The sequence below is a fragment of the Maylandia zebra genome, linkage group LG15, assembly GCF_041146795.1.
Source record: "Maylandia zebra isolate NMK-2024a linkage group LG15, Mzebra_GT3a, whole genome shotgun sequence".
NCBI lineage: Eukaryota > Metazoa > Chordata > Actinopteri > Cichliformes > Cichlidae > Maylandia > Maylandia zebra.
The window spans coordinates 3,848,083-3,863,217 of record NC_135181.1 but is presented as its reverse complement, the minus strand read 5'-3'; the positions used below and the strand labels follow the sequence as shown (position 1 = coordinate 3,863,217).

Sequence of the window (15,135 nt, the reverse complement as noted above, 5' to 3'; positions counted from 1 at the left end):
ATGGTTGTTTTGGGGGGATCTTTACCGAGGAGGTGGTGCGGTGGAAAATAACAGACGAGGAAGCACTACATATACAAATTTAATTTTCAGAAAGCTCCCCAAGCATTCCTTTCTTTGGACATTCAAAACAAACCACAGCGGTCCTAACAGCAGGGTATGACCATGAGAGAAAAGTTACTGTTGACTGTTGCCCCCTCTAGTGGTCACATGGGTTTTCCTGAACGTGTTAAAATTCTAGCAGGATGGAAAATCCTTTGGGTCTCTCGTAGACAGAACATTTGAGATGTTAAAGTGCTAAACTTGACATTTTAAGTGTAAAACCTGAATTTCATACATCTACTTCTGCTTCAAAAAAAAAACAAAACATTAGCCTCCATTTGTTCATATAAGACGTCAGAACAATCAGAAACATGTCCCAAACATATCTAAAACGTACTCGCCGCTGTTGCTGGACTGCTAATCAGCACGTCCTGCTTCAGCAAAAACATGAACTGCACAGGTTTTGTTTTTTTAAAAGAAGAAAATGTAAACAATGCATGGAGTGCAATGAGCATCTCTTGTCAAACGGCTGTCATTTCAACACACACAAGAGTAATTTTGTCATACAGCTGCGGTCCATTTGACAGTCGAATACATCATGATAACAGAGGGACATTGTTTTGTGAGTCCATATATTGAACTGTGCGTTAGGAGTGGCTACACGGAGGCCTCTGTGGTTGTGTTGGGGCTTTGGCTGGGGGCTGGACTGGATGGGCAAGAGTTCTCTGGACTCCCGGGAGTCCGCAGGGTTGATTTCCGCTTCCCGTTCCGCACCGTGAGCTCCTCCTTAGGCTTAAATGTCAGAGGGACAAAGCCATCTGCATCTGCCACAAGTACAACCCACAACGGTCCTGGAGAAAAACAAAAACAAAACGACAATTAGGACTTTTTGACTTAGTATGGTTTTCTAAATGTCAGTGTAGTTTAGAAACTGTAGTTTGTGCGACCTACATTTTGGTGGTCTCAGTTTAGGAAAGCCAGTCTTTGCTACAGCAGCAACAAAACACTATGCACATTAAATGGTAGTAAGCTGCTTTTGTTTAAGACCTTATAATCTGACTTAGGCTTTTAATCACTTCCAATTATAGCTCACGCACGCTATCGGAAGAACAATGCCACCACAAGCTGCCTGAAATTACAACTGACTGCAATAAATAAGGTTTCTTATAAAGTACAGAGCAATCTGAGGGGGATGCCTTCATGGTGAATAAAGCCAGCAAGAGCATACAGATCTTAACATTTAGTCAATGACTTGCAGTTGACCCCACTTGAGGACCAGAAGAAATTTCCTCAGAGTGATTTTAGTTAATTAACCCTTTACACCCTGTGTCACAACACGGTTAATCGCACATGAAAAACAACAGATGAGGCTTTTGCACAAAGGCAGCTTAGGTACTGCTTTACATTAAGGGAAATGCCACTTAAAATGCACAAACAACAGAAAACAAGTAGCAGAGGACACGTGCTATTTGCTATACTTTGTTACTGTTGACCTACTGATGCCAAATCCAATTTTGTGAACATACCATACATCATCTCCACGATGGTAAGGTTGAAGAGGTCTTGGAGCGCACGCAGACACAGTTTCCCGTCGCACAGCAGCACCGGCCTCCGCTCGTCAATAAAAACATTTTCTGACAACTGCTTCTGCGTGAGCACAAAGAAAGGAAATGTGATGGAAAGAGACATGCTCGTGGCTATTATTATGTTAAAAAATGCAATATTCTTATTTAACTTACTTAACTTATATAACTTATATATATATATATAATAGGGTATCAAACATAACACGTAAAACTGTACCTGGCATGTGACATTGACATACGGGGGTTCGCTGGCATTAGGGTAGACACTTGGGGCCTTTTTGCCATTCTGAGTGTAATCTCTGATTTCTGTCAGGCACTGCTGCACTTCTGCAAAGCGTGTAAAAAGTCTTTCCATGTTGTGAATGAGCTGCTCCAGCGCGCGCTCCTTGGCCTTGCCGGGAGTCTTTTCAGGCATAGGCAGCTTCGGCTCTGTGTGCATCTTGTCAGATGGTTCGAAGCGAGGAGAACTGGCTCGGCTGGAATCTCTGCTGACCTGTCCGGCCACCGCCAGGCTGGCCATGCGGCTGACATGGTCCATGTCAAAGTTTTCCACTGTAACTGAAGAGGCACTGGACGGGGCTCTGTCTGATAAGTCCACAGAGCTGGTGATGGGGCTGTGCTCGCTGCTTCTCACCTCCTCGACCAATCTCCGCCTGTTCCCCGGTGAGCAAACTACCCCCCTTCCAGGCAGTATCAAGTCTTTTATCCCTGGGCGCTCTCTGTCATCCTTTGACAGGTGCTCTGAGTGCCTCCTAATCCCTGTGCAGAAATTAGAGGTGGACTCATGGCTCTGAGCAGAGGAGGATGGTATGATAGGAGACATAGGCGACTCTCCATCGTAGATCAACTCTTTGGCTATGAGATGAAGAATATATTTGTCAGTGTTAGCAGATGGGAGGAAGGCGGGGTCGTTGGACTTCTGGCGACCCACCATCAACAGTAAAATCTTATCGCTGAGGAAACAGACTCCTTTGGGTCTCTCGTTCTGCTGCAGAGAGATCTGCTGTATGTTTGGCATCGTGGAGGCTGTGATGCAGTACACAAGAACCATGTTGCATGTGTTTGATGCAACAGCAACTGTGGAACCACGGGGATCAAAAGCCACAATGTCTGGGACCAAAATCCCTGGAATGCTGACTTTACGAGTGGTGGTGACCTTTCGCTCATAGGTAACCAGAATGAGGTGCGAGGAGTCCTGCCCGGAGCCTGTTACAGTGTCCCTGCGACGCAAGTGGATAAGGGGGCTGGGGTCAGAGCGACGGTGTCTCGCCAGAAGATGGGTAATATCAAGAGGACCTGAGCTAGGGATGTAGGACCTTTCCGATTCGAAGGATCTTCTCCTCCAATCCAGAAGGCTGTCATCATCTGACATGTGAGAGCCATGGCCGTGCAGGGCCTCTGTCTCTGCTGGTAAGTCGAACGCTATGCCAGCATTTAACCCACATAATTTATCCAGCGGCAGCTCCGTAGCCACAGCTACTTGAGCTTCCCCGGTGGCCTCAATGGCACAGATATAGCCTCCCACGTCAAAGATGGGACAGAAGGAACAGGCCACCAGACTCTTTTGGATGTCATTCCAGATGTAGGAGTGAAGGGCACTGCCTATAGCCACCACCAGGCGTGTGCCATCCTTAGTCCAGCATGCACAGTGGATGAGTCCACTACCTTTGATATCTGCTTTGATTCTTCTGTTGTCCACCCTGACAGAAAACAGCACAGAGGTGTCTCTCTTAGTCAGCACAGCAAGAATGTCCAGTTTAGGGTGCCAAACGCAGCCTTGTGAAAGCAAGGGGAAAGGCTCGCTCATCTCACAGGTCTGCGTGCACAGCAGCTTGTTCTGTTCAAGAGCACTGAGCTGCAGTTGCCACACGGTAACATGCTTCTTGTGCTGCACAGCCAGCAAGGCGGGAGAATCAGAGCAGCACAGGGGGCCCCAGAAGAGTCCGAAGACATGCTCAAACTGCCCGATGACGTTTGTGTCGCCAAACTTCACGTCGCCGTTGATAAAGTAGAGAGATGTTAGGCAGACTTGCTTGCCATCTGTCCAAGCAATCCCATGCACAGGGTGGATGGCTTGGTGCAGTGTGTTGAGACCTGTCCTGAGCAGCTTTGCCTTACCAAGATCCATCCTGGCAGGTATGAAGAAGCTTATCCAAAGAGAAAAAGAAAACAAAAGAGTCACAGCGTTAACATTGATAATAGAGTCCTGTATGTCTTCTAAATGGGTCTTGACGACGAGTGGCTATTGCTACCTATGCAGATTAAGAATAGCAAAAGCCTCTCGTGTCTCCTTCCAAGTACATGCTTTAATCCCTCTGTGCCTGAGGCAGTGGTGACGAACACCTATAGCTGCTTACGCCTGATGACCTTAACAACACACAGGCCCTTTAGGACCTAAGGGTATTAACATTAGTATGTGTTGAATAAGAGTGTCTCATTAAAGTATTTGTCTTTTTAGACTCTGACATGATTACAAAAAGTACATTAAGTCTTCAAATACACGTCATCAGAGAAAGAAAACTGTAACAGACTTAAAATGTAAACACCATTTTAACACTGGAGCACATTAAACACAATCAGATTCTTCAGAAAACAGATTTACTGTGTGGATTGATTACTGCACATCAGCTTAAAACGCGTAGACACAAACCACGAAAAGGAGAAATGCTCATTAATTCAATTAATAAACATTGGAAATCACTAGCGAGATTAACTTGCTGCTTCCCTTTAAAAAATATATCGCGCAAACAGATAATTAAAGCTAGATTCGACACAAACATGAGTTTTAAAGCTCAGCATACCTTACAAAACTAAAAACACGTTCCAAGGAGCTCGTATAAAACAGTGAACATTAACTCTCATGTCAGCAAACTCACGTTTTACCGGTTAAAAATCGCCTCCAACGTTTCTTAGTAAATGACACGGAAGCAAAACTACTCGACAGTTTCGGTGCATTGTGGGAGACGTAGTTCACTTTTAACAAGCGCTCTAGTTTTATATAGCCCGAATTAATAAAAAACAATTGGCTTACTTAGAGGGACTTGATAAACTTAATAAAGACTATGACAAACCAGAAAATGAAAATTCAACTGACATTAGACACACGAGCTTTATTTCACCTCCAGGGGTCTGCAGGGCTGAAGACGACGTACGTAGTGGGGTTGTAGATCTCTACGCTGCCTCCCTGCGAAGTGGAAAATATCTTGGCTGTCTCACGGTTGGCTGTAGCTACCGCGGGTGGGTGAATGCCTGGTTTCTGTCGCTAAAGCCCGACTTGTAGCTGCAAAAGGGTAGAACTGGCTCTAAGAAAAAAAAGCTTTGTCGGCTGTATGCTTTATAGCTAATATTTGAAGCAGCACAACCATGGGCGTGGAGGTCGAGACGATATCTCCCGGTGATGGTAAGCGGATTTATTCGCCTATGTGTGCTTTGATGAGGGTTGGTGGTGCTGGTGTTGTCGGGGCACGGTAGTTCCCCGGAATGCCATTCAGATATTTTTAAATATTTACTTTTTTTTTGTCAAGATTAATATTAAGATGTGTGCGACGCGACTGAATATATCCCGTAGATATTTAGCAATTAACGGTAGTATGCTGCGGCTTTACCCTGTTTTGATTTTAGTTTAGTTTCTTCTTTTACAGTTTAAAATCATTGACGCCTGCACGGCATCTTTCTAGAACTCTCTATCCTGTGAAGTCAAACTCCGTCCGGTGTTTTAAAATTGAGCATTAGCACATAGGCACGTAGGGAAACATTTGAAGAGTTACTCATGTGTAAGCAGTCAGTCAGCTCAAGAGTGAAAGACACCAAATCTAGGGCTGGGTAAGGCAGACTACAGTGTCCTTATAGGCACTGCTAAATTAAAGTGCATCTGATAGCTAATTACTCTACTATTTCTATTACTATGTAGGAAAAAAAATGCCTGCAGGCTAAAGTTACAGCATGAGGATGACAGATGCATATCTCACTTTAGTATGTCCGAAAGTGTAAAGAGGGTGCAACAGTACTGGCATCAGCACCCCACCAGACTGAACCTTGCATTTGCTAATGAGACTGCCAGTCTAATTACAAGATTAACCTGCCAGCCTCAGAGAGTATACAAACACACACTAACACTTGTTTTTTCTCTCTTTCATTAACAGGAAGAACATTTCCAAAGAAAGGCCAAACATGTGTTGTTCATTACATAGGTAACTTCCTTTCTCTTTCTTCTCTCTCCCCCCCCCCCTTTTTTCATTCTCTGCATTTTTTTCTGTCTTGGAGTCCATAGGGGGAAATATGTGCACAACACACCAAGCTTTCAAAATACGCAAAATGCTCGTAACATTGTGTAACTGAGTGTTGGTTACACTTGCAAGTTGCCGACAGAACCAGAAAATACTGTTTTTTCTTTTGTTTTTGTTTTAGGGTGTGCTGACATGCACATATTCATTCAAATGGGCATGTTTTTCCTGTTTGTGTCTTGTCAGATTGCCAAGTTTTTAGGTGGGACAATAAGACGCTGAGACTTTTGGGAAATGAATTTGGGTTGCTCTATGGCCTCGGGTTAGCAGACCACACAACTAGGTCAGACAGAAAGTAAATAAACCTCGCTGGCATCTCGTCTGTTGACTGTCTGAGTATCACATGGTTATTATGTGGTTATAAATGCAATTGTACACACTCTGGCTATGGTCTGTGTAGTAAAGAGGGTTGGTTTCGAGTTTGTAAGTATTTATTTATTTTTATTGAACGTACACGTCCATGTAGTTCCATCTTGTAGCTTTGGGACTTCATTTTCATCATTTGAAATGGGTTAATGTGATTTTCCTAATCTATTGTAATACTGGCTGTATATCTTGATTGACCTATGCATAGTGTTTAACCTTATGTGAAAATTGCAGCTTTGTTTGACTAGTGTGTGTGTGTGTGTGTGTGTGTGTGTGTGTGTCATTAGAGACAAAACGATCCACAACAACTATGCCCTATACTGTACCTTATACTAGGATGTTGTGCTGTAAACTCTTCTGGGGAAAGTTGGATTTGCCTTTAAGCCTAATTTCAGGTATCCCATTTTTTTGGCTGCTGCCTTATTTCCATTGAGTCGCCTAGTGGATGGATCTGCATGTTTGATGCAACCCTTCCATATATCTGCTTCAGTCTGGCCCTGTAAGTAGACTAGCTGGTGATCCCTCGAGGCTGGGTTTGTGTCTGGAACTGGGGATCCTTCATATGTCAGGCGAATGTAATCTTAATTTATACGTCTCAAATTGTGAAGTTAGGCTCTTGAGATGTGCCACATAGCATTCTAGAGTAAGGGTTTGATTGACACTTGGTGTCTCTGCTCCCCTCTACTGTTGAATACGCAGTTATGAACATGGGTGGATGGATATATTGTTACAATATTGAAAGCCAAAAATTAATTAAAAATTAATTCATTTGCCTGGTCCTGTTGCACTGCTCTATGCGTGAAACTCGTAATCGGACACACTGGAGGCTGAGCGGCCAGTCTCATGTCCATGCCAAGAATGGTAGAATTTGCCCAGTTCTGGTCCCTTGTTTCATTCGAATCGTGCATCAGAGTTTTGGGATTTAAAGGTGTCTAACTTTGGGTTCTGGTGAGGTTGTTGACGTTTAGGTAATGCATCAAAACCCAGGATTATATAAAGAGCTTCCCAATACTAGGACAAATAAAGTATTTCTAATCTTAAAGTAAGAATAATTTAGATCTGCAAATAATGCAGACCTTCTCTCGCTGTGAGCAAGAATTAAACATAGGGGATGAAAATGAGCACAATAGGTCCCCTTTAAGTTTTAAACTCCATCAAGACCGCACCACCTCTGCTGGATTGCACATATAAAAAAGCTTTTCCTTTTTCTGCTTTATTTCCTTTCTCCGTGTTGTTACCTGTTGCATTTTTTTATTTATAAGAGGGACAAATGTAAAGAATCCTGTCTGCAAAATCTACAAATGGTAAATCGACTGGGAATTACATGGTGCCTCTCTACTCAATTTGAGCACTCAAAGCACTTTCTATTACAAATCTCATCCTAATCACATATGCATCCATTGCTTTTATCCATACCTAACCACTTTACTACACATTCACGCTTCCATGAATGCATCAGGGGAAACTCAGAGTTCTGTATTTTGCCCAAGGATACTTTGACACTTGGACTGTAGGAGCTGGTGATGGACAGCCAGCTCTACCACTTGATCCATAGCCACCCCCAACAATTAGCATGGGTACTCTTCTTTTTGTTACATTCGTCACCTATTTCATTGAGGTACTGTACTCCCCATCTTTTGTTTGTCTTTTTGTTTCGATTTACGCTAACTTACTCATAAGATGCTTATACTTATTGGAATACAACTCAAAAATACATAGTTGAGCCAAACTGAGGCTTCAATAAAGGAACGCCCAAAGAGCTATAAATACAGTTTTGTATAAATGCAGGAAGTGCATTTGCAAAATATATTTAAGGGTAGAGCTGAACTTGGTGATGAACACATGAAATTGGCTAAGAATGTGGTTTATGTAGATAATCTGGGAGTATTTGTGTTGTAATCTGCAGAATTGATATAATGTGTTCCTCACATCAAGGTTTTTATGGACTCATAAACAAGTCTCCGATCCTATAGTGAGGGAGGAGGTTTTTTTTAATTCCTTGCTGAACTGTTATTATGTTAACCCAGTTAAATTTGATACATCGGTTCAACTAGTTTCAGGTAGTTATCAAGGGATTTGTAAGAAACTGAGGCAGGGAAGTTTTAAGATTATACTTCACAGTTTCAGTGCCCCAGAGGACAAGTGTTTTAATTAAAAGCTACACGACAAGATTAGCTGACACTCTGAAAAAAAGATAATGTTTGTAATACAGGTTGGTGTGGATTTGTAACATAAGTCAGCTGGCTCTCGGTGCAAAAACACAGACTGTACCCTCAACTCCACTCCACCCTCCCCTGGTGTTTTCCAGATAGCAAAGGCAAACAGTAAGAGTAAGGAGAGAGAGTGATTTCCCAATACATATTGGGATATGAAGCCACTCTGCTGGAGAGGCTTTCTCACGCATTCTCTTAATGCTGTGCAATTTTTGACTCTCACTTTCACCTCTGGGATTTTGAATATGCAGATGCACACATGCCAGAAGCACACAGACGCTCAGATATGCGAGCGACCTTCTTCTCACTCTGGTGAAAGTTGTAGCCACCCAAATTAGCCGAGTGGTCGTTGATGGCTCAGGCCTCCAATAATTTATCCTGTCTTGCATTCTTGTTTCTCTCATGGCTGACTGCAAGTCTGCTCACAGAGTGGCAGCTCTGTCAGCTGCAGTCCTGCAGTCTGAAGCTCATTTTGCTGCAAGAGGAAAATTAAAGCAGATCTGATGTCAGTCAACATGAGACAACAAAAGTAGCTCATGCGGTTTTAAGTTTGATGAAGTATGGCACTAAGCTACGAAGATGAATGGCATTGTAGCCTCTTTTGACATGAAGCTCGTGCTGCATGTGATGTCATTCCTAAATGTGGACATCATACCTTACCATGTTTGTCCTCCAGACTTTAGCATAAAACAGACAGAAACTGAGACCTCGCGGTTCTACGTGTTTGACCCAGAAATAGATCAAGCTGTGTGTCAGAAGATGCCAAAGTCTTCCTCCATGGGAGAGTGGTTGTTCATATAGTTGAGCAAACAATGGGAGGCTCCAAGATTAGTAGAAAGGCTTCTGCTGAAAATCATTGACTATTGGGTTGTCTGAGTGCTTCACAGGCTTTTTGCAACTTGTGTTATGAACATGGATCGAATATCTATGCAGCACCTACTTGGCAGGCAAGACTGGAGGAAAAGTGATATTCGAGCACATTATTATTTATCAAGTGAACTACTAGGCTCCACTAAAGATCTAGGACACTCCATATCTAGTTAGAAAAAAGCTCTTTTTGCACTTAATGATAGTATTAGAGTAACTTTTAAGTCATGGCTGAGGATTACTTTCAGGCTCCGGTGTCAACTTTACTCATATGCCCTATCCCAGTTGCTTGGCTATAGAAATGAAGAATGATGAAGACTCTTGTTATTAAGATGTCTGTGCCTGCAGGTGTGAAACACAGCAGACATGTGAGTCACATACTCAGATAGCTTTACACACATCTCATTTCATCCACATTTGAGCCAAGGGGCTTGCTGTGTTGGCAGCCATCCTAGACAGGGGCTAAGACAGGATAAGGTAAACAAAGTAAAAATAGCCCCACCCCTGTGTGGAATGGCTTTTTACAGCGATAGCTAGCCACTACCAAGTGTAAGCTTCTCACAAGGAGAGCCTAGGAGCCAACCTCAGAAGGGACAGGCTTGGCTGTATTTTTGCAAAGACCTCACCCATGCTCGGCTGTACAAATAGTGATAATAGAGCAGTGATACGAGTGTGGTTTAGTTAGCAGTTTGGGATTTTGCTATGGCTATCTCTGTGATCTCCAGGAAACAGATTATTATAGAATATTAACACAGGGTCCAATGTGTTGCAATTCATAGTCCACGGCCTGGTCCTCGTTTAGCCTGGTCCCATGCTGGCCACCCCTGGTGAAGGGTGTGGTCTGGCAGGGGCAGACACCTAGCTGCCTGTGTGAAATGAGCTATCTGTGTCCAGACTGGAGCCCGACTGATATATTGATGATATTTTGAGGATGTGTATTGATTGAGCCTCTGCCTTGTTTTTGTAAATTTTCACTTTACAACGGAGGGCGGGGGGCCAGCACCAGAGGCCGGCCCACTTTCCCTCCCGGCCAGGAAGGACACACTGAGCATGAGTGTGTTTGTTGTGTCTGCGTTCTGTTGTGTCACAGTCCATCGATTTTTTACACATCAGCCGTAAAAACACGGTGGGGTATTGTCGTCACCCCACTGGGTGGGTGGGCGGCGTGAACACAGAAGTTTGTCAATGCAATAACTTGAGAACGACTCAATGGAGGCGCATCGGTGCATCTAATAAAAATTTCAGGGCTGGTTGAACCTCGACCTCAGGGCCAAGGTCAGAGGTTAAGTTTTCTTAAAATCTTGTGACTGGGATAACTCCAGAATGAAGCTGTGGCGGGGCATGGTTCGTGGCACGGCTGTGGGGGAGGCTGACACACCTGAGCTCGATCAGCTCATCACGCCTCCCCTATATTAAACGTGCCGGGACCTGAGGTTGGGGTTTGTTGTTGTTGTTGTGTGTGGCTGTCAGCTAAGCTCCGGCTGTGTCTAAGAAGCGACATCCGAAATAAAGAAGTGTGTAAAGACTGAAATATGTGGTTCGGTCTATCATTCCTGTCACAGAGGAATTGCAGGATTTTGATACGGTGGTTGCATCTACTATAAATATCAGACGACTTCAAATCTCAGTGACCTCTAGGTCAGAGGTCAAGTTTTCTGAAAATCTTGTGAATGTGATGAGTTGAGAAAAAGGTGACGTACGATTTTGAAATTGATACTATTTATACACTACCAAACAAATTGATACCCACTAGGAAGCTGAGGGGTAGCACTGGCAGCCACCAGTATTTTTCTTTTCCATCTTTGAGTTTGGAGTGAACTGAAACCAGTTACAACAGATGCAGGGCAATGAATTGGGGTTCATCCGGAACGCTCTATCACATGGCTGAGATAGACAGGTAATCTCTGATTAATCTAACAAACAGGTTTGTCATATGTGGGGGAAAACCGAAGCACACAGAGGAAACCCACATAGGCTTAGGGAGGACATGCAAACTGCACAGAGACAGCCCCAACCTGCAGGAGTATGCACTGCTGTAAAAATGCATTTCAGTTTAGCTGAAATGCATTTTCTGTGTCAGGGTTTTTCTTCAGTGTGCAGCCAACTGCTGCTAGAAACTCAAACGACTTTTCTGCAAGAAGGTTTTGTGTTTCTGCTACTCGAATGCCCTGCAGCAGGTGGTATTCACCAGGGGGTGTGAACCTGATGACTCCGCAACTCCTGGCCCAGCCCGCTCATATCTGGGCTACTGGACTTCTTGGAAATGATGGACCTTCTAAGTTTAGTGGGGGAATGAAAGTGGAGAAGGAGTACAGTACCAACTTTCATATGACTGGATGAGCAAGACACTGTAACTAAACTTCAGCTAACACCAGCTTTAAATGCCAAGTATTCACACTATGACATAGAGATAAAATAATGTACCAGAACAACCTCCAAAGTGATAGCGGATCATTATTATTATTTTTTTATTATTTAATTTATTTATGTAAAAACGAAACCTTTTAATCTGTATTTCTAGAGGATGGAGGACAAAATATTATTATTATTAAAATCTTATTATATTAAATATGTTAATTACTTGAAATAAAACACATTATTATATTGGTTGGTAATGCACAGCATTGCATTATATTGTATAATCTCTGAATCTCCAATCTCAGTTATTTGAACTTTGTTTGCAGTTACAAGTTTCCTGTTCCACAACAATAGATTGTGCAGAGAAAATAACAAACACCATTAAGTTGCTCCTGTTGCTTTTTTCTGGCCGCCAACGGTTCCCAAAGTTCACGACTTTTCAGAGTAAAAGAACAGGGATTGAGATTGTGGCTAATGAAATGATTTAGTGTTTTCATGCCTTTAGTAGTTTAACCGCCACAGCAACAACAGCCCTGTCATGCCTGAATGGTCAGTCATTGTTCTGAAGGAGCTGAGTCCCGCTTTGCCTTTGTTACCCCTTTCTCTCGCTGTGGTCTACATACAGTTAAGCAATGGCCTAGTTAACTTTAAAAATAATCCACTAAACCAGGCCAGTTCTTCCTGATTCACATTTCCTCTGTTCATTTGAGAAGTTGAAACAGACCCAAGAAGTCCCACCAGAAAAATTCCTGGTTATTGCAGCAGCTAACTATGCCCATGCACTTTTGATTTTTGAGTTTATTTTGCCTCTAAATTTTGTTTTCATATGCTTTTTTGGCAGGTATGTTGCAGAACGGGAAAAAGTTCGACTCCTCGCGAGACAGGAACAAGCCCTTCAAGTTCAAGATTGGACATAGCGAGGTCATTAAAGGCTGGGAAGAAGGAGTAGCACAGGTAAGAGAGGAAGGTTGAGGCCCTGCTTGTTTTGTCTTTTAGTATTAAGCAGTACGTTATGCATTCCATGTTCTAAGTACATATTGAACTTCATTTATTCATTTATACTGCCAGGTTTTAATTGATCATACCTAACAGTTAGTTGCAATTCTGAAGGTGCTCTCATACAGTGAACAGGTGCACCACTGCAGTTGTTTGTTTTTTAAATTGTGCTTAGATGCACTGCAGTGGTCAGCAACAATGAGAAGGAGGCTGTAAAACAGATTCTACTGTAGCTATTGGAGTTCAGATCGGTTCAGCTGTAACACATTCCTTCCTTCAGCTCTTGTATGATAATGGCAGCCACAGAAAATACACAGTTACAGAGTTTTCAGTTAGAGAAAACAGATGAATGAGGACAAATGGAGTCACAGCATCAACAGCAACAGCAGTCTGACATTACTTATTTTCTGCAGTTGTGTATGTAATGCTGAGTAGCTGACTTGATTGCTGTCCGCTTGAAAGTGGTCTTTTACAGCTGCAGTGAGTAGAAACCAAGATCTGTTATGAAAGGAGAATAAACTATGCAGTTTCTCATATTTTACTTGTGGTCGGGCCTCTTGGTAAAGTACGCAAACAAAAGCCCTGAGTTCCGAATATCTGCTTGTGTTTCAGGTTCCTGGTATTATGTTTGCCTGCCAACTGTCACACTGTTATTGTTTACAGGGACACTTGAATAGGGTATTAATTTACAAGTCAAAAAGTGTTTTGTGTTCTGTGACAAGGGACTTTTCGGGCGTAGGCGTAAAGTACAAGAAAATGCACATAAATACTCAGTGTGTTCTGCTGTCCCCTCGCCTCTCCTCTCCTGTGCTGCAGATGAGCCTGGGCCAGAGGGCTAAAATCACCTGTACACCGGATATGGCTTATGGAACAACAGGCCACCCCGGAGTTATCCCACCAAACGCAACCCTTATTTTTGATGTGGAGCTGCTTAAGCTGGAGTGACGCATGGGGTAGAAGGCAAAGGCAGAAGGCTAATGGGGCTGCATTCACCATAACCCACAACCGGGAGACTATACCCGACTGTTGCCTCTCACAGCCACCCGCTCTTATGTTTCTCTGTTTTCACAGCCTTCGTCTTTTTCTTCAGTTAGGTATTTAAACGCATCTTCTGCTTCGTTGCCATCGTTTTGAGCTAGATGCTGCAAGAAAATGTTCATGTCGTACAAGACTCTTATACACACACACACACGTTTTGGTTTGTTTGTTACACATGCTTGTTTTGTTGAACTTCATTTAATGTTGTAAATTTTGTTGATCCCTGTTCTCTTTGAAAAGCCGTACTACATTGCAATCAAAACATATATTGCCTTACAGTTTGAACAGCGGAGTTGAGGGTACATAGGTTAAAAGTACAATGTCTGCTCTGTATATTTACTGGGCATTATATACCACTGTCTGCATCGCCACTTTGAAAAAAGGCTTGTCCTGCTGAATGCTCTGAATGATGTTGCTGTGTTTGGTATATTTTATAATCCTTGTGAACATGCAAGTGTAACCTATAAAATCAAACCCAATCAATACTGTACAGAAGTCTTTAAGAGCCATTGCTACTATGAGTTTATTGACCAACTCTTGAATAAAGTGGCATGCACTATGTTAAAAAGTCTGTGTCCTTTGTGTGATTTGTGAGTGACTGATTGCTATTTCCAGAGGAATCTGTTTACCAGTTCACATATTGTGTTCAATTTTTATGAAACCATAATCAAATTTTTTGTAAAATAAGTAAACCATGCATTTAATCACATCTGGAATCTCGCCTTCAGACGACAAGATGTGGAGGACTTCATCACTTCAAGAAACACATGTAAACTAATACTTATTCCATTTAAGGATAAAATTTCTTTGCAAGAAAAAGGTCCTTGGTGTGCCAAGAAATCTGTATACAGGGGAGAAGGCCTTTAAAACCTGTATTTAATGGTCATCAGGCCAGAAATTAAGATGAATACAGATGTTTCAACTTCCTGGGACCAGTTTTGGGAGGGTCTTTTTCTGTCCCAGCATGACTGCCGCAATGCACAAACCAAGATCCATAAAGGTGTGGTTAGTTAAGTATGTTGTGGGAGAATTCAGCCCCATCTAGCATTTTTCGGATGAACTAATATGGAGATACATCACAACCTGATTTGTCCATGTATTTTATCTCAGTTTCAAAACGTGATATGTTGTTACCATTTTTATTTAACTATGGGTTTGAATTATATGCAGTCATTGCACGTCTGTTTTTATCACCTTGAATTTTCCTGAAATCTATAATAATAATAATAATAAACATGAATTCTCAGTCTTCGCGTCGACAAAACAGGGAATAAGGGTGGTCATTATAAAAAAAATATGTTTCAACTGTACTAATTGTTTACTACAACTGAAACGACATCAATAGCTGAATAACCCAATAAAGCAAATTAAATATACACATACACTAAC

General features: G+C 42.5%; 2 protein-coding genes across 4 annotated transcripts; one reads left to right on the top strand and one right to left on the bottom strand.

Annotated features, from left to right (window-relative positions):
* Nucleotides 1–61: 61 nt before the first annotated feature.
* wdcp (WD repeat and coiled coil containing) lies at nucleotides 62–4,871 on the bottom strand. Of its 3 annotated transcripts, none has more exons than XM_076873706.1 (4): nucleotides 4,745–4,871; nucleotides 1,843–3,772; nucleotides 1,566–1,686; nucleotides 62–890 (listed from the first exon to the last, which is right to left on the bottom strand). In XM_076873706.1, the coding sequence occupies exons 2-4, from the start codon at nucleotides 3,751–3,753 to the stop codon at nucleotides 697–699; spliced, it is 2,226 nt and encodes a 741-aa protein (XP_076729821.1). In that variant the 5' UTR covers nucleotides 3,754–3,772; nucleotides 4,745–4,871; the 3' UTR covers nucleotides 62–696. The 3 variants fall into 3 exon arrangements, with proteins under 3 accessions (XP_076729821.1, XP_004542244.1, XP_004542243.1); XM_004542187.3 differs by lacking the exon at nucleotides 4,745–4,871 and adding an exon at nucleotides 4,502–4,597; XM_004542186.4 differs by lacking the exon at nucleotides 4,745–4,871 and adding an exon at nucleotides 4,427–4,560.
* A 14-nt stretch (nucleotides 4,872–4,885) lies between these two features.
* Nucleotides 4,886–14,314, top strand: fkbp1b (FKBP prolyl isomerase 1B). The gene is made up of 4 exons (XM_004542189.4): nucleotides 4,886–5,025; nucleotides 5,768–5,815; nucleotides 12,554–12,666; nucleotides 13,525–14,314. The coding sequence occupies exons 1-4, from the start codon at nucleotides 4,989–4,991 to the stop codon at nucleotides 13,651–13,653; spliced, it is 327 nt and encodes a 108-aa protein (XP_004542246.1). The 5' UTR covers nucleotides 4,886–4,988; the 3' UTR covers nucleotides 13,654–14,314.
* The last annotated feature ends 821 nt before the right edge of the window (nucleotides 14,315–15,135 follow it).

Excerpts from the sequence above, each read along its gene's own strand:
- wdcp (XM_076873706.1), bottom strand. The coding sequence starts at position 3,753 with ATGGATCTTGGTAAGGCAAAGCTGCTCAGGACAGGTCTCAACACACTG. Across the intron at positions 1,687-1,842 it reads ATGTCAATGTCACATGCCAG|AAGCAGTTGTCAGAAAATGT; the intron begins GTACAGTTTTAC and ends GTGCTCACGCAG. Across the intron at positions 891-1,565 it reads CATCGTGGAGATGATGTATG|GACCGTTGTGGGTTGTACTT; the intron begins GTATGTTCACAA and ends GTTTTTCTCCAG.
- fkbp1b (XM_004542189.4), top strand. The coding sequence starts at position 4,989 with ATGGGCGTGGAGGTCGAGACGATATCTCCCGGTGATG. Across the intron at positions 5,026-5,767 it reads GACGATATCTCCCGGTGATG|GAAGAACATTTCCAAAGAAA; the intron begins GTAAGCGGATTT and ends TTTCATTAACAG. Across the intron at positions 12,667-13,524 it reads GGGAAGAAGGAGTAGCACAG|ATGAGCCTGGGCCAGAGGGC; the intron begins GTAAGAGAGGAA and ends CCTGTGCTGCAG.